Source organism: Phlebotomus papatasi, chromosome 1, assembly GCF_024763615.1.
Source record: "Phlebotomus papatasi isolate M1 chromosome 1, Ppap_2.1, whole genome shotgun sequence".
NCBI lineage: Eukaryota > Metazoa > Arthropoda > Insecta > Diptera > Psychodidae > Phlebotomus > Phlebotomus papatasi.
In genome coordinates, this window is record NC_077222.1 from 75,602,471 (window position 1) to 75,619,016 (window position 16,546).

Below are 16,546 nucleotides of genomic sequence, written 5' to 3' on the forward strand. Positions count from 1 at the left end.
TGGAGTCATCACATATGGACGTTATACACTTATAGACAGCTTGCAAAAATCTTAAGTGCTTATCTAAAACAGATTTCGAAAAATCACATAATTGTTAATTACATCTTAAACTAATATTTTTTTTATTTTTCGAAATCAGTTTTAAATAAGAATTCAAGATTTCTGCACGATATCGATAAGTCTATGACGTTCGTAATGGCCTCTACATATTAGAGAAATTTATGTCCATATTGAAGTGTTTTTCTACACATTCATTCAATATGAACATACTTCTCTAGTGTCTAGAGGCCGTAAGTGATGACTCCACCCTATATCAATAAGAAAAATGTTTTCAAATGGCTGATACCTTTCAAATTCACCTTTCTAGTAAGAGGTGATGTAACAAACATTAAGAATTTGAATGTAAAGAGTTTTGTCAATTATAAAAAAATGCAAAAGTCAGATTTTCAAAAGTTAAACCTTTCGTGTAATATTTTTGTATGTTCTCTACAAAGTGCATAAATTTTATTATATCTTATAGTATCAATAAGATTCATTTTAATAAGTAAAATATTTTTTTTATATTTTATTTTATCTAATTTGCTGATGAAAACTTAATAAAACGATTTTTAAACTTAATGTGTTATTAAGCATCTTGCGGTTCAAATATAGACTGAAACTGATCGTCAAAAAAATTTATTCCGTGAAATTTAGTGGTAAAAAATTAGGTAAAAGTAATATGTGTAAAGAGCCTCAATGTCCTGATCTTAAACTCTCAGTGTATGATTTTTTGGGCTGATCCTTTACCGTCATATTTTTCAGGCTAAATATTCTCGAAGATCGGTCTGTATCTATTTGGGGCTTTATCAATATCATCGTATCTCTCAAAGCAGTTCCATACAAGCTATGGATGTTTTCGTATCCTTATGGGGCTCTGGAATATAGAAGACTCGTTTTAGATATTTCAAATTTCAATATGTTAGGACAGTGAAATTGTACATAAATAAATGTAAATTCTGGAGAGGAATTGTGTATTGATCCAGAATGGTTTATTGGGGTTGATTGGGGAATTCTATGAATGTCTCTGTCCTGTTTGATCTGAATTCACAGTGGGGAATAATTTCAATTCCTTTGGATTACACTGATTGATTGGAAATGGTTGCAAGTGGAGTGTGTGAAGACGTCATGGGTCAAGATCATAATAGAGATTTCAAAGGCTTTTCATTTCATATCAACTGTAAATCATCCAAGGGGACATCCGTGGACGTAGATAAAATTCCAGTATGTCAATAATTAACTGATATATTAATGAGCAAGCATTAATTGAAAAGCGTGATAATAGGATTAAGGCATTTCGATAGCACTATCAATCATTATTAATTATTATATTTCCTAGCATCAGATATTCAAGTGAACTTATGCACTTCAAATCACATCCGATGACTTCATTCGACACTCCCAGTGCAAATTTTACTTGAAGTGTTCGGAATATGGCAACAAGACTCTGTAGTTTATGCTGCATGGGGAATTTTGCTCGATTAAAACTGCTTTAAGTGGAGTAAGTATCCAATTGAGATGTTTCTCTGAGGTGATATTGATCTGGTGGCCAGAGGAAAGTAAGAAAGATCAGCTTAGAGATCACGATAAGGCCAGAACAACGCTAAAGTCTTCCTGCTCTAGATAGAAATAGTCGAAGAAATCCCCTTTAGTGTATTTGACGGACCCTCCACGATCTATTGCAAATTGAGTGAAGAAATGCAAATTGCTTCGTCTTGTCGAAGCCTGTGATTGCGCCCCATTTATCCATGGTATATTAGAAGTTGTATCACAAGTTGATTAATTAATTGAAAATGCATGTTCTTCAACCATCTCAAAACATTAGCCGACGAATGACGACGAGTCTGAGGAATTATTATTGATGTTGAATCATTCTCCCGCCTGCAAATGCCATATAATATCACAAATAATTGCTTCAGCCTATAATGATACAAACTGCTATCGCCTCTGGGCTATGTTTGATCAGTTCAAATCATGCTGTTGACTTTTTTCTTCGACATAATGCTAGTTATGGGAAACAAGGGGACAGAGAAAAATTGCAATAATAGTTATTGCTTTAGCATATTTATTTATCGGTAAGACAAATCAAACACGAAAGAAGTTCTAAATGTTAGATCCCGCCTACAAGTTCTTCCGCGACGCTAAAAACCATAAAGATTTTTCTTATTGAAAATGGTAACAAAAATTGATTGAATTAAAAGATTTCTTTATTGTGCGATTTTACACTTTATTGGCAATTTCATGACAAAAAAATGAGAAACCTGTAAAAATAAGACTAATCGAGTGGAATTTATAAAATTAAAATTTTTGATTAAGATTTCGTTTTTAATTATGTGAGTTTCAAACTAAAGGTTTACTACATTTGACGAATGCTTTGAATTTCTTATAAGTAAATAACTTTAGTAAAATTAAGAAATTTAAGTTTCGCTATAAATCACATTTAGTCATTTGTCCGTAAATACTCATAGAGACTAAACGTTGAGAGATACTGACTTTCGGTTAAGATTTTCAGGGGAGCTCTATTGGAAATTAACTAAAGGTAACGAAATGTAATCTCAATATGAGCTTCAAACATAAAGCTTAACCATATGGCTTAGGTCCGCTAATTTCTTATTAAGCAGAATGGACCTAATTTTGTTTTTAATTTTCTTAACAGAAAATTTTATGTCAAGAATTGATTTAAAAAAGGGTAAATGATTTAATATATTTTAAAAAATCAGTGAAATTGATTGATATTTTTTAAAATTCAAATCTCTCATCTGAAATCCATGTAATTCTCCCATTAACTATTATTTCCTTAAAATAATTTTCATGAATATTTGGAAATATGAAGTTCAACGAATTTTTAAATAAAAAAAAAAATGTTCAGTTGAACACATAATATAGTCCACGGTCCACAAAAATCCTATTCATTGTTCTTTTTTTCAATGTTAAACTTGGAGTCTCCGTGAATTATTACCAATTGATTTGAACAAAATTGAATTTGTGTGAAGGTATTACAAATTAGAGGCATCTCATACTACTTAAAATTTCTAAAATAAAATAATTTTTTTGTCGTTGAAGTTCATGTGGAATATTTTGCTAAAGTAAAATTTTTCAACATTTTTTCAGCAGAAATTACGAATTGAATTTTATCAACTACTAATATTTGTCCTCAGTGTACTCTTGAAACTTTGCTGACTGACTCAAATGGATTATATCACACAATATGTTATCACGGGATGAATCCGGGGCGTAACCATGCATTTGTAAGAGTGACGACATTTGCTGCAAATTCCTCAAGGACACCTCAAGATCAAGAAGGCAATCAGTAACTAAGATGAGATGTATTCTATGTTCATCTCTCACTAATTTCCCCGCACCAGCGAAAATCTCTTTCTAATGCAAAATGCATCCAAATGTCGGCCAGATGCGTCATTTTGAATAGATAATTGTTGTGCCTTGCCAAAGAAACGGAAGATACATGGATGTTGCATTTTGTAATTGTCGGCACTTACCAATTGCAGATGAGTTATGAATAATAAGTCACTGAGTAAAGAATAACTGGTATTGTGATTGATGCCTTACAAATTAATCTCGCATTGTGATCTATTTTCGTATTAGATGAATTTCAATGGAAAATGCATACCATTTAAATATTTCTACATTGTGCGCACTGAGTCTCGACATTTTATTATTATTTCTCTTTGTCTGTCAAATATGGCTCAGCTAGGCATCGGATTTTCACAAGATGTTTTTTTGTCAAGAAACCGAAGAAAACAAATAAAGTTCAGAAATCCTTATTGTGAGTATCATAAAAAATTCATTGCGAAATATTTATTAATTTCTTAGAAAATAATGACGAAGTTGATAAGATAATATGTTTAAATTTCTAAGTTAGATTGTACCCTGTTCCTACTCCGAAAAACGGGTTATCAGGAAGTATGACTAAGTTTTGTAAAACCAAGTAAATGAGACAGAGTATCGATGAGATCAGTTTAAACAATCTGCGGTGTTGAGAGATCCTCATATTGGATTTGCTGAATGACAACAGATGTTAATATATAAATAAATTATTCCAGATATAACCAAAATTCAAATAAATCTTGTTAAAATTAAAATTACTGGTTCATACTAGGGGAAAGTAGTCTCCCCTCGAACGTTTATGCCTTCGAATAATGTGAATTTTCTTTCATTATTTTGTAAGAGACTTACACATTTCTATCAAATATAGTTAGCTTATCAACAATTATTGATAATTATGTGATATTTGTATGTATCAGTTTCTTAAGGAAATATAAAAGAAATTCACATTATTTGAAGGCATGAACGTTCGAAAGGAGAGTACTTTCCCCTACAACCGGTTGAAGACAATATAAATTCATACGAAATATTGAAGTAAATCAAAAAAATAAAAATTCTTCCAAATTATTTGAGAAAAAGATTCTTAAAACTCTTAGATCATTATCTTTCACTGTTTGACTTTTAGCTCTTTAACGACCGGATGGATCGGATGGATAGATAAGTATGTCTTCTTTTCTTAAAACGTAAACGGTGATTAACGCAGGGGGTATGAACATGTAGGGCACAGTATAGTATGAAAGTTTCTAGGAACTATTGCTCACGTTGAGGAAAGTTTTTGTTGGTTTGAGAACCTCAAATTTGTCAATAATAAATTTGAAAGGTAATGGGCATGTGTCATTTGTCTCTAAAGGCGTCTATACATTATGAGAATTTTCCGTCAAAATGGGACAATTCGACAATTTTTAGTGATTTACGTGTACATAGACAAGCGATTACTTCAAAATGCTCTATTTTAACAAAAACATCTCATATTAAGGCCTCTACACATTGGGAGCAATTTCCGTCAAAAAATGTGTTTTTGAATGAAATTGTCTGCACTGCTGTAGGTGAAAACGTCAAAATTCTGTAAAATGCGGTTTTTGACGACAATTACTCCCAATGTGTAGAGGCCTTTATTGTTAGAAATTTACATCAAAATTTAGCATTTTGAAGTAAATCACAGGTGAATGGAGAGCGACTTATTTTCAAATGCCTAATTTTGTCGTAATATTTTTACAATGTGTAGAGACCACTATAGACAGTATGAATTTATTAATAGCGAGAAATGAAGGTGTCTGTTAGGCAGACAGATAATAGGTGCAATAGTACTGGAAAATTGTCTTAGAAATATTTGTATGCTAAAACGGCCAATTTGCTAAACGAGCCACATCAGAATACAAACATCGAGAAATTCCCTAGCAATTACCTTGCAGAAATCCTCCCTAATTTGGATTTAAGAATGTGGTAAAAAGAATAAACAATTTTGGTTTGGGGTCAGGTGATATATTGTGAGCCATTCAGCCTTGGTTTGTATATTCAATTGCATTCAATCACTAAACAGCAAATCAATTATCTTGAGCGAATTTGCACACTGATTTGCTAATTGTGATTCATATTTAATCTCAAAGATGAAGATACTATATGACAGTGTTTAGCACACACGAAAAGTGTGTCAAATTGTTGACATTTTACCATATATGACCGTCTGAATTGCATTGCGGAAGGTTTATAAGTCTTTAGCCGCGAGCCTAATGGTAAAAAGATAAAAGTGATGAATTTTTATGAGAGTGCGAGAAAAATGACTGACAGTGTCGTCTGGGCTATTAAGAAATTCTTCACGAGTGCAAATCATTATTTATTCATGTTTTGTTTACACAATCACACGAGACTCTCTGCGTAGCATCATAATTGCCGCGAGTAATTGAATTAATCACACACGCACGCGATGCAAAACACTAATCATCGGCGGAAGAGATCGTGGCCTGTGATCGAGCCAATGTACAAGAGCGATCGCTTTGCAATTTGTTAAAAGATGTAGAAAATGAGCTTATGTTGTGTGTTAAATTGAGAGATTCGCGGCTTTATGGGACATGTAATATTGATATCAATTTCGATCACCTACACTTAGTTGCATTTTCTACACATTGCATAAAGTTGACATGTTATTTTCTATAGAAGTAATTGTGCAGTTTATGCTAAATTATTTTATAGCCATTCTCAATTTATAGTTAATTGTCGATGGAATTGATGGCATGTCTTTGTATCAGCTTCTGGAATTCCACTGAGAGTTAATAAGCCAAAATATTTAAGTACGAGAATGTGACAAAAGGACATTATAACTGTTACGGAGTTAGAATTAAATTGAAGTATGGATTGGCATTTAATTCATAAAGTAACTAAGACATTCTGAAATTAGTATTTTATTTTATTTTAAAATTATACTCATTACCAAGAATTTAATGGGTTTTACTCTGTTTGAGAGATACTCCTAAATTTATTACATCATTTGCTCATTACTTCATCTTCATAGTCATGTATAACCAATAAATTTTTTGAAATATTTCTAATTTTTTCAACGCTTTGCACTTTTTTTAAGAGCAATATTTTTATATAAGGTTAATTAAAGAATATTAAGTTTTAGACAAATATCACATTCCATAGTTTATCGTTGTGTTGTTCCCAGACTAGAACTAAATGTTCAGTGATGAAGACTCGAAATCTTTAGAAAATTCTTTCTACATTTTGTTCGGAATTCATAGTGAGACTACTGAATATAAAAACTTTAATACTTAATAGTGCACGAAAAATTATTTTTAAAGTAAGAAACGAAAAATTAGCAGTTTATTGTGATTGCTTTGAAAAAGAAATAAAAACAATGCTTATATAAATTTTTGGTATCCTTAAATATGTATTTTAAATTCTTACATTATTAAAAAAGTTGTAAAAAATGCCATAAATTGTCCGACTAATAAATAATTCACTAAAATTCTTCATTATTGCAGTTTCACATTGGCGGGCGAATTTCTTGTGTTAATAAATTCAAAAAAATTCAATTTTCGTAAGTGAATTGCATACTTGAACTAAGATAATCATAACTTTTAAAATTATAAGAGTGATAAATTGTATTGTATTTATTTTTCATTACTACTAATAACTTACAATAACTCATTGTAACCCCACCGTACCATGCGGCCATCGCCGTCTTAGCGTCGGTGACCAACCTCCAGGGTAAAACGATGGAAGACCCCTTCATAGGTTGTATGCTGTCAGGTTTGCATTTTTACAATATTTTTATTGGTGAGTCTGTCCATGACTGCCTTAGTGGTAAGAAATTATATTAGTAAAAAGCTTCCTAAACTATGTTTATTTCAAATAGATTAACTCAAATCTGAAAGATATACGCAGAAAGTCAGTGTCAAAACAGGGTGTAAAAGTGTAACGTGATCACCTCTGTGAGGAGTGGACATTGATGAGGTTGACAAGGAAACTCATTTGATATTGATTGCCATTGGCCATAGTTTTGTCATCAAGTGATGCAAGACCGGCTCGATTAATTTGCCACTTGAGTCAATTGATCGAAAGTGATTTATTTATTTGTTTAGTTTAGAGAGGGGTTGCACTTGATGGCGTCATTTTCTTCGTCATCGAACCAGGTATAATTCGTCATTTTAGTTTGAACCATTGCTCGATCAACTGGACATTTACCCGCTGGTGGTGATCTCTCTGTCTTGCACTCTTGAACGCTGTTCGTGGACTCTTTTTTTCCCTCCTATATTGATGCAACTCTCGTTACCATTCCATACCATAATTACGTAATTCCTCTCTGTTAGATTTTATAAATAATATCTCGCGAAATTGCTGACAGTTCTCGCTGATGTTAGAACGGTGCTGGACGTGCTTTTGGAACCATACTCTCTCGTGCTTCCTAACTAAATTTCATGTGCCACTCTTCTAAAATCCACTTGTACATTTTTTTGAAAACTAAATTCTTGAAATCCTTTTCTATAAAAATATCATCACTCTATCATCCACCAATTTTGTCTCTTTTTGTGAGATTAATATTCAATCTGAGTTTTTTCTTTGTCAACTAGAGTGTTTGTACAGTGAATACCTGAAAAACATAATTTTTCTTATCAATTCACAATTGTTTCTCACTTGCCAAGAGCAATTTTTTATCTGTGGTACACTTTTATCTGTGACAGTGACACAGACATGGTAAATTTTCAGTTGGCTCAATGAACTTCAGAGGTGAATAATTAAAAAGTGATGTGCAATTGCAAATGAGAAACTCTTTTTATTTTGTTCTGTATTTTTCGCAAATTGCAATTTCCAGTGGAAATTTCAACGAAACGTGCGAGGTGATAAAATTAAATTTCTTTGGCGCGTAAAAAAAAGTTGTGATAAGGTGATTTTTTTCTATATTAGATATAAATTTTGAACAATTTTGATTTAACAAAGAAAATCATATTATTTTTTAAAAATTGCAAAAGTGTCTTTGCTCATTTTCAAGAGAGTTTCTGCATAGAAAAAATTAAATGAAATTGATATTATTCTTTTGAAAATTGGTCTTTTAAAGTCGTTTACTGAAAAAGATAATTGAATGTAGAAAAATACTCGGAAAGGTACTTTTAGCAAATTTAAAAGTGCTTTTATGGTAAAAAATGTTGCAACAGCGTCATTCTGATTAAAAAAAAATGTAGTGTCACATTCAGAATCACCAAAAATTAGTGAAACAAGTTGATGAAAAAAATAAATTAATAGAAATTCGCAATTTTCATTAAACTGCAATCAGTGTTTAATTTAGGAATAAATTACATACAAATTTTGCAAGAGCGACCAAAGTGTAAGGGTGTGGATGTTAGATTCAAAATTCAGTACAATTACTAAGCGATTGATCTCGCTTTAATTAATGACGATACCACAATTATCTGGTGCGTGAATATTGCCGAGTGCGAAGGTGAGAAATAAATGTGGATTGGGCACGGTCCTGTTGATGGAAGAATCGGTGGGTAAAATGTGCTGGCCACATGATGGATTGGAATGCCAAATATCTGTCAAGGAGGAATTACCGCGTGAGATGAAAATGCGAGACTGGAATGAGGAAAATAGTGTTATAGTGGTTCTTCTACATTAAAACACCGATGATCGTCAATCAACACCTTTGTGGGTGAACTTGAGATATAACTTTCTATTGGAAGAATGATTTGGATGAGGAATCATTCCCAAAATATCACATTTTATCTCAATGTCTTAAGTTTGAGACACTATGAGCTATTGTGGCAAGAAAATCCTCGCTGAGTGGAAGTCCGTGGCGGATTTTCATGATCCTTTTTATGCTTCTCATCGACCCATTTTCAACATTCCACTCTCAAAGAATTTCCCATCTGTTTGCTGAGGAATTTTATAACTCAATTGTGTTGTGAAATTCTTTACCTTTTAAGCGTTTACAGTATTATGTGTTTCTTAAACGATAAAAGGGCAATTTTAAAAGAATGTGTCTCACTCAAAATAATTATGCTCGAAGATTTTTCTCGTTTAGAGAAAATTTTATCGGAATTTTATTTGCTAATCCACCCCAGAAAATAAATTCCATAAGCGGTACAATATGCTGGAGTGCAAATGTGCTAATAAATCATTCTTTTTATTTCCTCCAGAAGTGCACAAAAATTTCAAACAATTTTTACTGCACATATTTCTTTTATGTGATCAAATGTGTTTATATTTTACCCCTCTTTCTCTTTCTCACTATCACAGGGAGTTCCTATAACATCATTTTCTCGCTTCTGGATCTATCAACCAATTTGTTTTTCTTCCTCGTGCAACCATGAAAATGAATCAATTGAATTCAGTGCGGAATCTTGTGGCATTTGCGTTAGTCAGTAAGTGTTTTCAATTCTGTCTCTCATCCCAGTGCACTCGACTGAATTTCAATGGGCAAAAAATACGTTATGTGAGAAATATTTAAATTGAGAAATCAATGTGAATTTATGTAGGTTATTTGGTATCACACACCGTCGTCACCGCAGCCAAATGCAATCTCAATCCCTTCTACAAGCCAATTTGTGGTTCTGATGGAAAGACCTATGGTAACATTGACATGCTCAACTGTATCAACATACATCGACCATTTCATAGAAGTAAGTGATGCACAAGGGTTTGGGTACTATCATCTTAATTGTAAGTAATGTTTTAGAACTAAAATGCTAAATTTATCACAATACTCAGATTTTTTTTATAGATACTTTTGCTTTATGAAAAAGCATAGGGTGGCGGCATTACTTGTGGCCTGTCTTGTCGCCATGTCGCAATTTTTGTCAGAACATGATTCCGAAAACCGAAAAAATGTGAATTGCAATTAAATCACATCAAATATTTTTAATTTTGAGGTTTTCCGAAATCATTTTTTGACATTGTAAATTTTTTTGCGGGGAGGCCATAAGTAAAGACAGTGGCCACAAGTAATGCCGCCACCCTATAGGATTGTAGGAAAATATTTTGAAATTATGCAGACATTACGATTTATTCTTTTTGAAGAACAAAATAAGTAAAAGTCACTAGAATCTATGTAAAATTAACTCTTTATTGTTGTTAAATCTGATTAAATCCTTCTCAATGTAAATTTTACTTCGATTTCGGCGTAAATATATTCAGCGACCATAGAAAAGTGGCCGGAATTTCCGGTTACTTGTGGCCCGGTTGCCTGTAAGCATAAGCAAAGAGTGACGGAACGGCTGTAGAGTTACTTTTAGGGTTGTAGGGTTAGAAGAGTTGCTTCAACTCTCTTCAGACTAATTTTTACTATGTTCATTTAAAAATTTATATGGAAATAAGAGTTAAAATCATTCTATTTTTGTTTTATTCAAATTAACTTTCTTCGGATAAATCGAAAATTAAGAACTGCGAGGAACTTGCATGCTTTATTCTTACGAAACACTCTTAACTCTTTAAGGATAAGAGTGTTAAAATTGGGAGTCAAATAAAAAAAAAATTTCTGACTTTTTAAAGTAAGACATAACCTTTGATGGCTGTAGGAAAAAAGTATTTTGTTAGGTCACCGGTGACCTAAAACCATTACATATATAGGATATTATTTTTATTTGAATTTGCTTATGAATTTTAGTAAATGAAAGTCATCTCAACTGAAATATATTCTTGAATCTAAAATATTTGAGTCATTTGAGTATACACTTCAGTTGAGATGAAATTTTACATTGAAAATGTGTGAATAAGTACACTGATATCCGTCAAATTAATTCAATTCTGCCATAAAGGCCTCTTTGAGAATTTCAGAAATTTATGTCCATATTGAAGAAAATTCATTACACTTCTGTAGGAAAATCCTTTCAATATAGGCATAATTTCCTCTAGTGTGTAGAGGCCATGAGGCCTCTATACATTCATAGCAATTTTCGTAAAAAATTTCCTTTTTGAAGGAAATCGTCTTGTAAAAAATGTAATTTTTGATGAAAATGGGTCCCAATGTGTTGAGGCCTATAGAGTTGTTTCAACTCTTGCTTTCTAAATTAAAATTTAGAAAATTAGAATTTGGCGATGGTATTGTTTAACTCTTCAAATTTTCTCTCGTGTAAAGATTTGTTAGTTACTTACTTTTTCAGTGGCTTTAATTTACAAGTTTTATAGTATCGTATAAAGATTTTGATTTACTCGATTTTCCATCACAATGTTTTGTTGCTTTTATAAAATACATAGACCATCCAGAATATAAGTCGAAGAACTCGATTTTATACAAAAAACGTTTTATTCGCTTTTTGGATACTTATTTATACCCTCTATCTTCTCTGTGAATATTATACTTAAAAGATAATTATTTTCTAAGTTATAGAGATTTTATATATCAAAAATCCTATACTCTGCATGGAAAATCTCAGCTTCAAATCGCTATCCTGTAGAATTTACCTACTGCGAGTTATTCGTTTCTAATTCTGAACGGTCGACATTTTCTTGAAAAAAGATTATTATATCTATTTCTTTTTAAGTATCTTTTGGGTTTAACTCGTCTTTATTAAGTTTTCTAGTAGAGATAACCCTCAACACAGTTTGTAGTTAATGTACTTATTTAATTTATTTGTGTAATATTTTTTACTCTTTTGATTATTTGACAAATCAGAATGAAGTAAAGTGCATTTAAAAAAAACATGTGTAAGTTTTTTCTATCTTTCGGGATACATTTTTAAAATATTTTTACGAATTAGACTATTATTATTTTTTTTTTAAATACGTAATGTTGTTGTCTGTTCATCCGTTTGACCGTGAACGGAGCTGCTAAACGGTGAGTAATATTGATTTAAGGTCTCGGACTTCTGCTCATAAGTCGACCTTCATACCGTACCAAAATCTTGGTTTCTACCCCAACCAATCAATTCACCACCAAATCAATAAAGTTTTAAAACTCGTTGTCTAATAATTTTGCAATTTCTACAACTGACTTTGGATTTTAAAATATCTAAAATTGCAAAAAATCTTTAAAACAAAGTTATTAAGGTAAAAACAGTTCAGGAAGTATAAGATACTATTAAAATATGTATGTCAAATTCAGAAAATTTAATAATTTAATTCTAAAATACACCTAAAAATATGCACGGTGCGATATATAACAATTACATTGAATCATTTCTTATAACAATTTTCAAGGTGAAATGTTAAACAGCTACAGAGAGCATATGCCTCAACAAATTAGGGTTAGTTTGTGTCTGGTTGTATATGCTTGATGTTCTTTGAATCACACATGAAGTTTGCATATTAATAACAACTTTATAGCCTACAACTCAAGGAATGTAAACATACTCTCAGACAGGTAGGCAAATAAATTTGATATACAATATGTATAGAAATTTATAGTATGTTTTTAGTGTATTTTTTGTTGAAAGCATGGAAAAACGAATTTTTGTATTAAAGATAAATTCCCTTAATTGACATGATAAATCCACCTGCCTTATATACTTATAGAAAATGCTGTTGAATATCATTCTACAAATTTCTGCAAAATTAAAAGATAGTCTAGGAAATTTATGAAGAGAAAATCTCCTGAAAATTCTGAAAAGTAATTTTAAATGAATGAAATGCAAATAATTGTGCAAAGGTTTGTCAATAATTCGCCTATTTTCTTCCATAAACACTCCTTCATGCTACTTGTTATTGTGAATAGTGTTTCTTCTCGAAAGGGAAGAACGACTACAGAGTGGAACTGAAACAATAATTCCTTATCTTGCATTTTGTATTTTGTTTATTTTTCATCGTTGATTCAACATTGGAATTATTTATGCAACTGAGGAAGGAATTCACGTGGTGAGAAAAGGAGAATGTGCAGCACTTCTTTGTCCCAGTTATGAAGATTTGCAAGGCCCTTGGACTAGCGATACAATTGTATGTGCCAACAATGGTTACAGCTATGGGCATCCCCATCAAGTGAGGTGTCTCAAGGCATTCATACCAAGTTTGTCCATATGCACAGAGTATTAAGGAACTTCACCAAATGATAACTTTGTTTACTTTCTCCACTAGCTATAAATATCGTCCACGAGGGTGGATGTACAATTCGTGAGGTGAGAAAATCACTCCACAGACAGTTCCGGATGAAGGCATGCAAATTGCCAAGGCGACGATTTGAGAAGAATGTTGTCTGTGGTCACAACAATAAAACTTATGATAACCCCTTCGAAGCGCTCTGCACCAAACCAAGTGAGTTATTTCTAAAAAATATTGCAAGCAAATTTGTCTCTTCCCAAATACAAATTTCCCATCATGTGTCTTTTACTTCCAAACTTGCCTGACTTTTCAAAAGTTGTAGGGAAATTTGACGTACTTATTCTGATTGATTTTTTTTCTACCAATCCCTCCTGAAAGTTGAGGTAATTTTCTTCAACTTTCCGTGAAAAGATGATACCCGATCGAGTTGAAGAGCTCAACTTTACGGAAGACACCAAAGTTCCATCTTTTGATTAAATTTGATTAAATTGACGAAATACAGACTCGCGTTTTCCGTCTTTTGCAGGGATTCACGAGAAATTGGGTGGCAAGTGTTTCTGTCCCTTCCAGATGAGCTGTGAATTTGCCACTTTAATCAATCGTTCCTTCTTCAATGCAACAAGAGCTGAGAAGGAGCGGTATATCGTTTGTGGAAGCGACCGGAGGACATATCGTTCCCATCACCATTTGGAGTGTTCCCGTCGTCTCGATCGATGTAAGCATACCTTAAGGCAATTTCATGCCACCACCAGTTTCTAATTAGTACTTCTTGATGGACAGATTTGTACAGAGTGAGCAATGGAGCGTGTAAGGAAGACAAAGATCCTTGTCCTCAGTGGCTGAAATTTATCAAAACACCTACTCCAGTTTGTGGATCGGATAAACGGTCGTACGTTTCATATGAAGCTCTTCTGTGTGCAGCAGCACGGCTTCGCAGAAGTGAGTAATTTACATGATATATGCAATTTAGATAAGCAATGACATAATGCTACATCATAAGAACGATCTTGCTCAAAATCCAGTATATTCAAACTTTCAACACACTCACTCTGATGTTCTCATCAGAAACGTTTTGTGCTCCATGTTTACCTCTTTAGTAAAATTAAATTCTATATGGAGTTATTACATTGCAAAATTTGAATACTTATATTTTCTTAAACTATTTTACTTCATAATTGTAATTATTCGCCATTTTATGCATGTCGTTTCGTTTAAGTTTGATTTATTGTTAGTTCCTCTTACTTACAATCGAAGGATCGTTTAATTTTTATTATTATTGTTTTAATCGGAAATAGTAAACCGGTGAAAAATCGGATAATGGATTATTTAACAATTCCAAAACTGATTGTTTGGAATTCATTCTTTTTAAATTCAGTTACTCTTTTGGTTCAAACTTTTTCATGCATATTACGAGTATTAAAGAGCATTTCAGAGAATCCAATATAAGGTTCCCTCGACCCGTTTGGCAGGGAACACTTATTGGCAGTTTCGTCAAAATATTGCAATTTATTTATATAATGTATTTGATAAAATGCTAGTAAAATTAATCTACATACCTTGTTTTAGATGTTCAAATTTCGTATCCCAAATAATATTATACAAAATAGAATCCTATAAGTTCATGACACGAGCTTTTAAAATGCCAATAGGGTGTTCTTTCGACCCTATTCATAATTAATTTAGAAACCTGATAGATTTACTTTATGAATTATGAATTAATTATTAATTATGAATTTCCTAATAGACCAGCATGTCTCACAAAAATGTAGATATAAACAACGATTTTTATAATTTGAAAAAGCATTATAAAAATTTTGCATTATGAAGTAAAAGCTACAAATTGTTTGTTTTCTTTTAACAAAATCCATTGACGATATTATTGTTCATATTTATTTATTTTGAATTATCAGGTCATTCTGGACATTTAGTGCATTGTTTGGTTTACAAATTTTATTTAATTTACAATGTATACGTGAAAAATGATTTCTCAAGTGTTTCAATCTATTTACACTAGGCGGGACTTAAACTCGCAAGTATGACAGTCGAGCCAGTGGTCTTACCTCCTAATTGACCATTTAAGTACAATTTCTCAAAGCATCAGATTTTAGCTTAGATTCTTTATAATCTCAGCTTTTTAATCTGAGGTAAAATAAGAATATATAATATGTAGTTAGAAATATTTCTAATAAAATAGAACGAGTAATCTTTTCTTTTACACTTTTTTCATAATAATTTTCAATGTAATGGCTCTATTACTGAATTTATTATAAATTTTTATAGATCATAATATACAAATAATTTCTAAAATGTCTAGGGAAATACTTTTCTTTCAGATCTGATTTACGTCCACTCTGGGCCGTGTATTGAATAGACACAATGTACCAGGCGACTCCATCGAGAGTTCATGAAAAGTTTGTATGATCGCCGTCGTACGAAACGATTAAACATGTGTTTACTTCGCCATCGAACTAATTTAATTGAATAATTTAACTTTGATCACATAACGATGCAAGAGGAGAATTTGGTATTAAGACAATATCTCACTTCTTCACTTCGTGGACAAAATGTTAGAATAATCTGTGATAAATTGGAATTTCTTGTTAAAGATTCTCGTGGAATAAATGTGTAACAATAAATTTCCATGATATATAGTGAGTTTTGGAATAGGGATATTAGAGCTCCAAAAAAAATTGTGACATCCCCCTTGTGTCATTTATTCATTCTGTGTGTTCTTGTATAAATTTAAGTCATATCAATAATAAAAATTATTGTTCTTTTCTTTTTATTGTCGCACTCTTCTTTGTCTTTTGGGCAGAAATGCGTGTGGAAATTGAATTACAAGGAGGGACAATGAGGAAATTTTATGTGGGGCACACGCAACAAAAAAAGTGAATCAAAAGATATTCTAGCCAAATAAAAATTTACCCCTCTACCGTGTGGAATTTATGTGTTATTCTCCGGGCTCGGGAAGGGAGTGTCCATAAAAAATGCACATTTTGTATTTTATGACTCTCTGCCACGATTCCTGACCGAGAGAGTCCTTCATGCGCTTTTCGGTCGTCTACATTGCCATCTCAACGGTGCTTGAATGTGAGAAAATAACCTCGCGAAATTTCCATCTTGACCCCATACATTTCACCCATCTTATGGGTATAAAAAATAAAGAACCGGAAGACAGTGTAATTGCCTAAAATAAAGTTCA

The 16,546-nt window shown here is 32.1% G+C and overlaps 1 protein-coding gene across 4 annotated transcripts; it reads left to right on the forward strand.

Moving 5' to 3' along the window:
- Positions 1 to 7,528: 7,528 nt before the first annotated feature.
- LOC129803721 (serine protease inhibitor dipetalogastin-like) lies at positions 7,529 to 16,134 on the forward strand. 4 transcript variants are annotated; one of them, XM_055850505.1, is made up of 9 exons: positions 7,655 to 8,106; positions 8,192 to 8,263; positions 9,613 to 9,737; positions 9,852 to 9,995; positions 13,154 to 13,312; positions 13,381 to 13,557; positions 13,871 to 14,059; positions 14,125 to 14,283; positions 15,678 to 16,134. In XM_055850505.1, the coding sequence occupies exons 3-9, from the start codon at positions 9,683 to 9,685 to the stop codon at positions 15,713 to 15,715; spliced, it is 921 nt and encodes a 306-aa protein (XP_055706480.1). In that variant the 5' UTR covers positions 7,655 to 8,106; positions 8,192 to 8,263; positions 9,613 to 9,682; the 3' UTR covers positions 15,716 to 16,134. The 4 variants fall into 4 exon arrangements, with proteins under 4 accessions (XP_055706469.1, XP_055706480.1, XP_055706460.1 ...); XM_055850494.1 differs by lacking the exons at positions 7,655 to 8,106; positions 8,192 to 8,263 and adding an exon at positions 7,529 to 7,603; XM_055850485.1 differs by lacking the exon at positions 8,192 to 8,263.
- The last annotated feature ends 412 nt before the right edge of the window (positions 16,135 to 16,546 follow it).

Bases quoted from the DNA above. Each gene is read 5' to 3' on its own strand.
- LOC129803721 (XM_055850494.1), top strand. From the start codon at position 9,683: ATGAAAATGAATCAATTGAATTCAGTGCGGAATCTTGTGGCATTTGCG. The intron at 9,738-9,851 runs GTAAGTGTTTTC...GAATTTATGTAG, and splicing joins TGTGGCATTTGCGTTAGTCA to GTTATTTGGTATCACACACC. The intron at 9,996-13,153 runs GTAAGTGATGCA...CAACTGAGGAAG, and splicing joins ACATCGACCATTTCATAGAA to GAATTCACGTGGTGAGAAAA.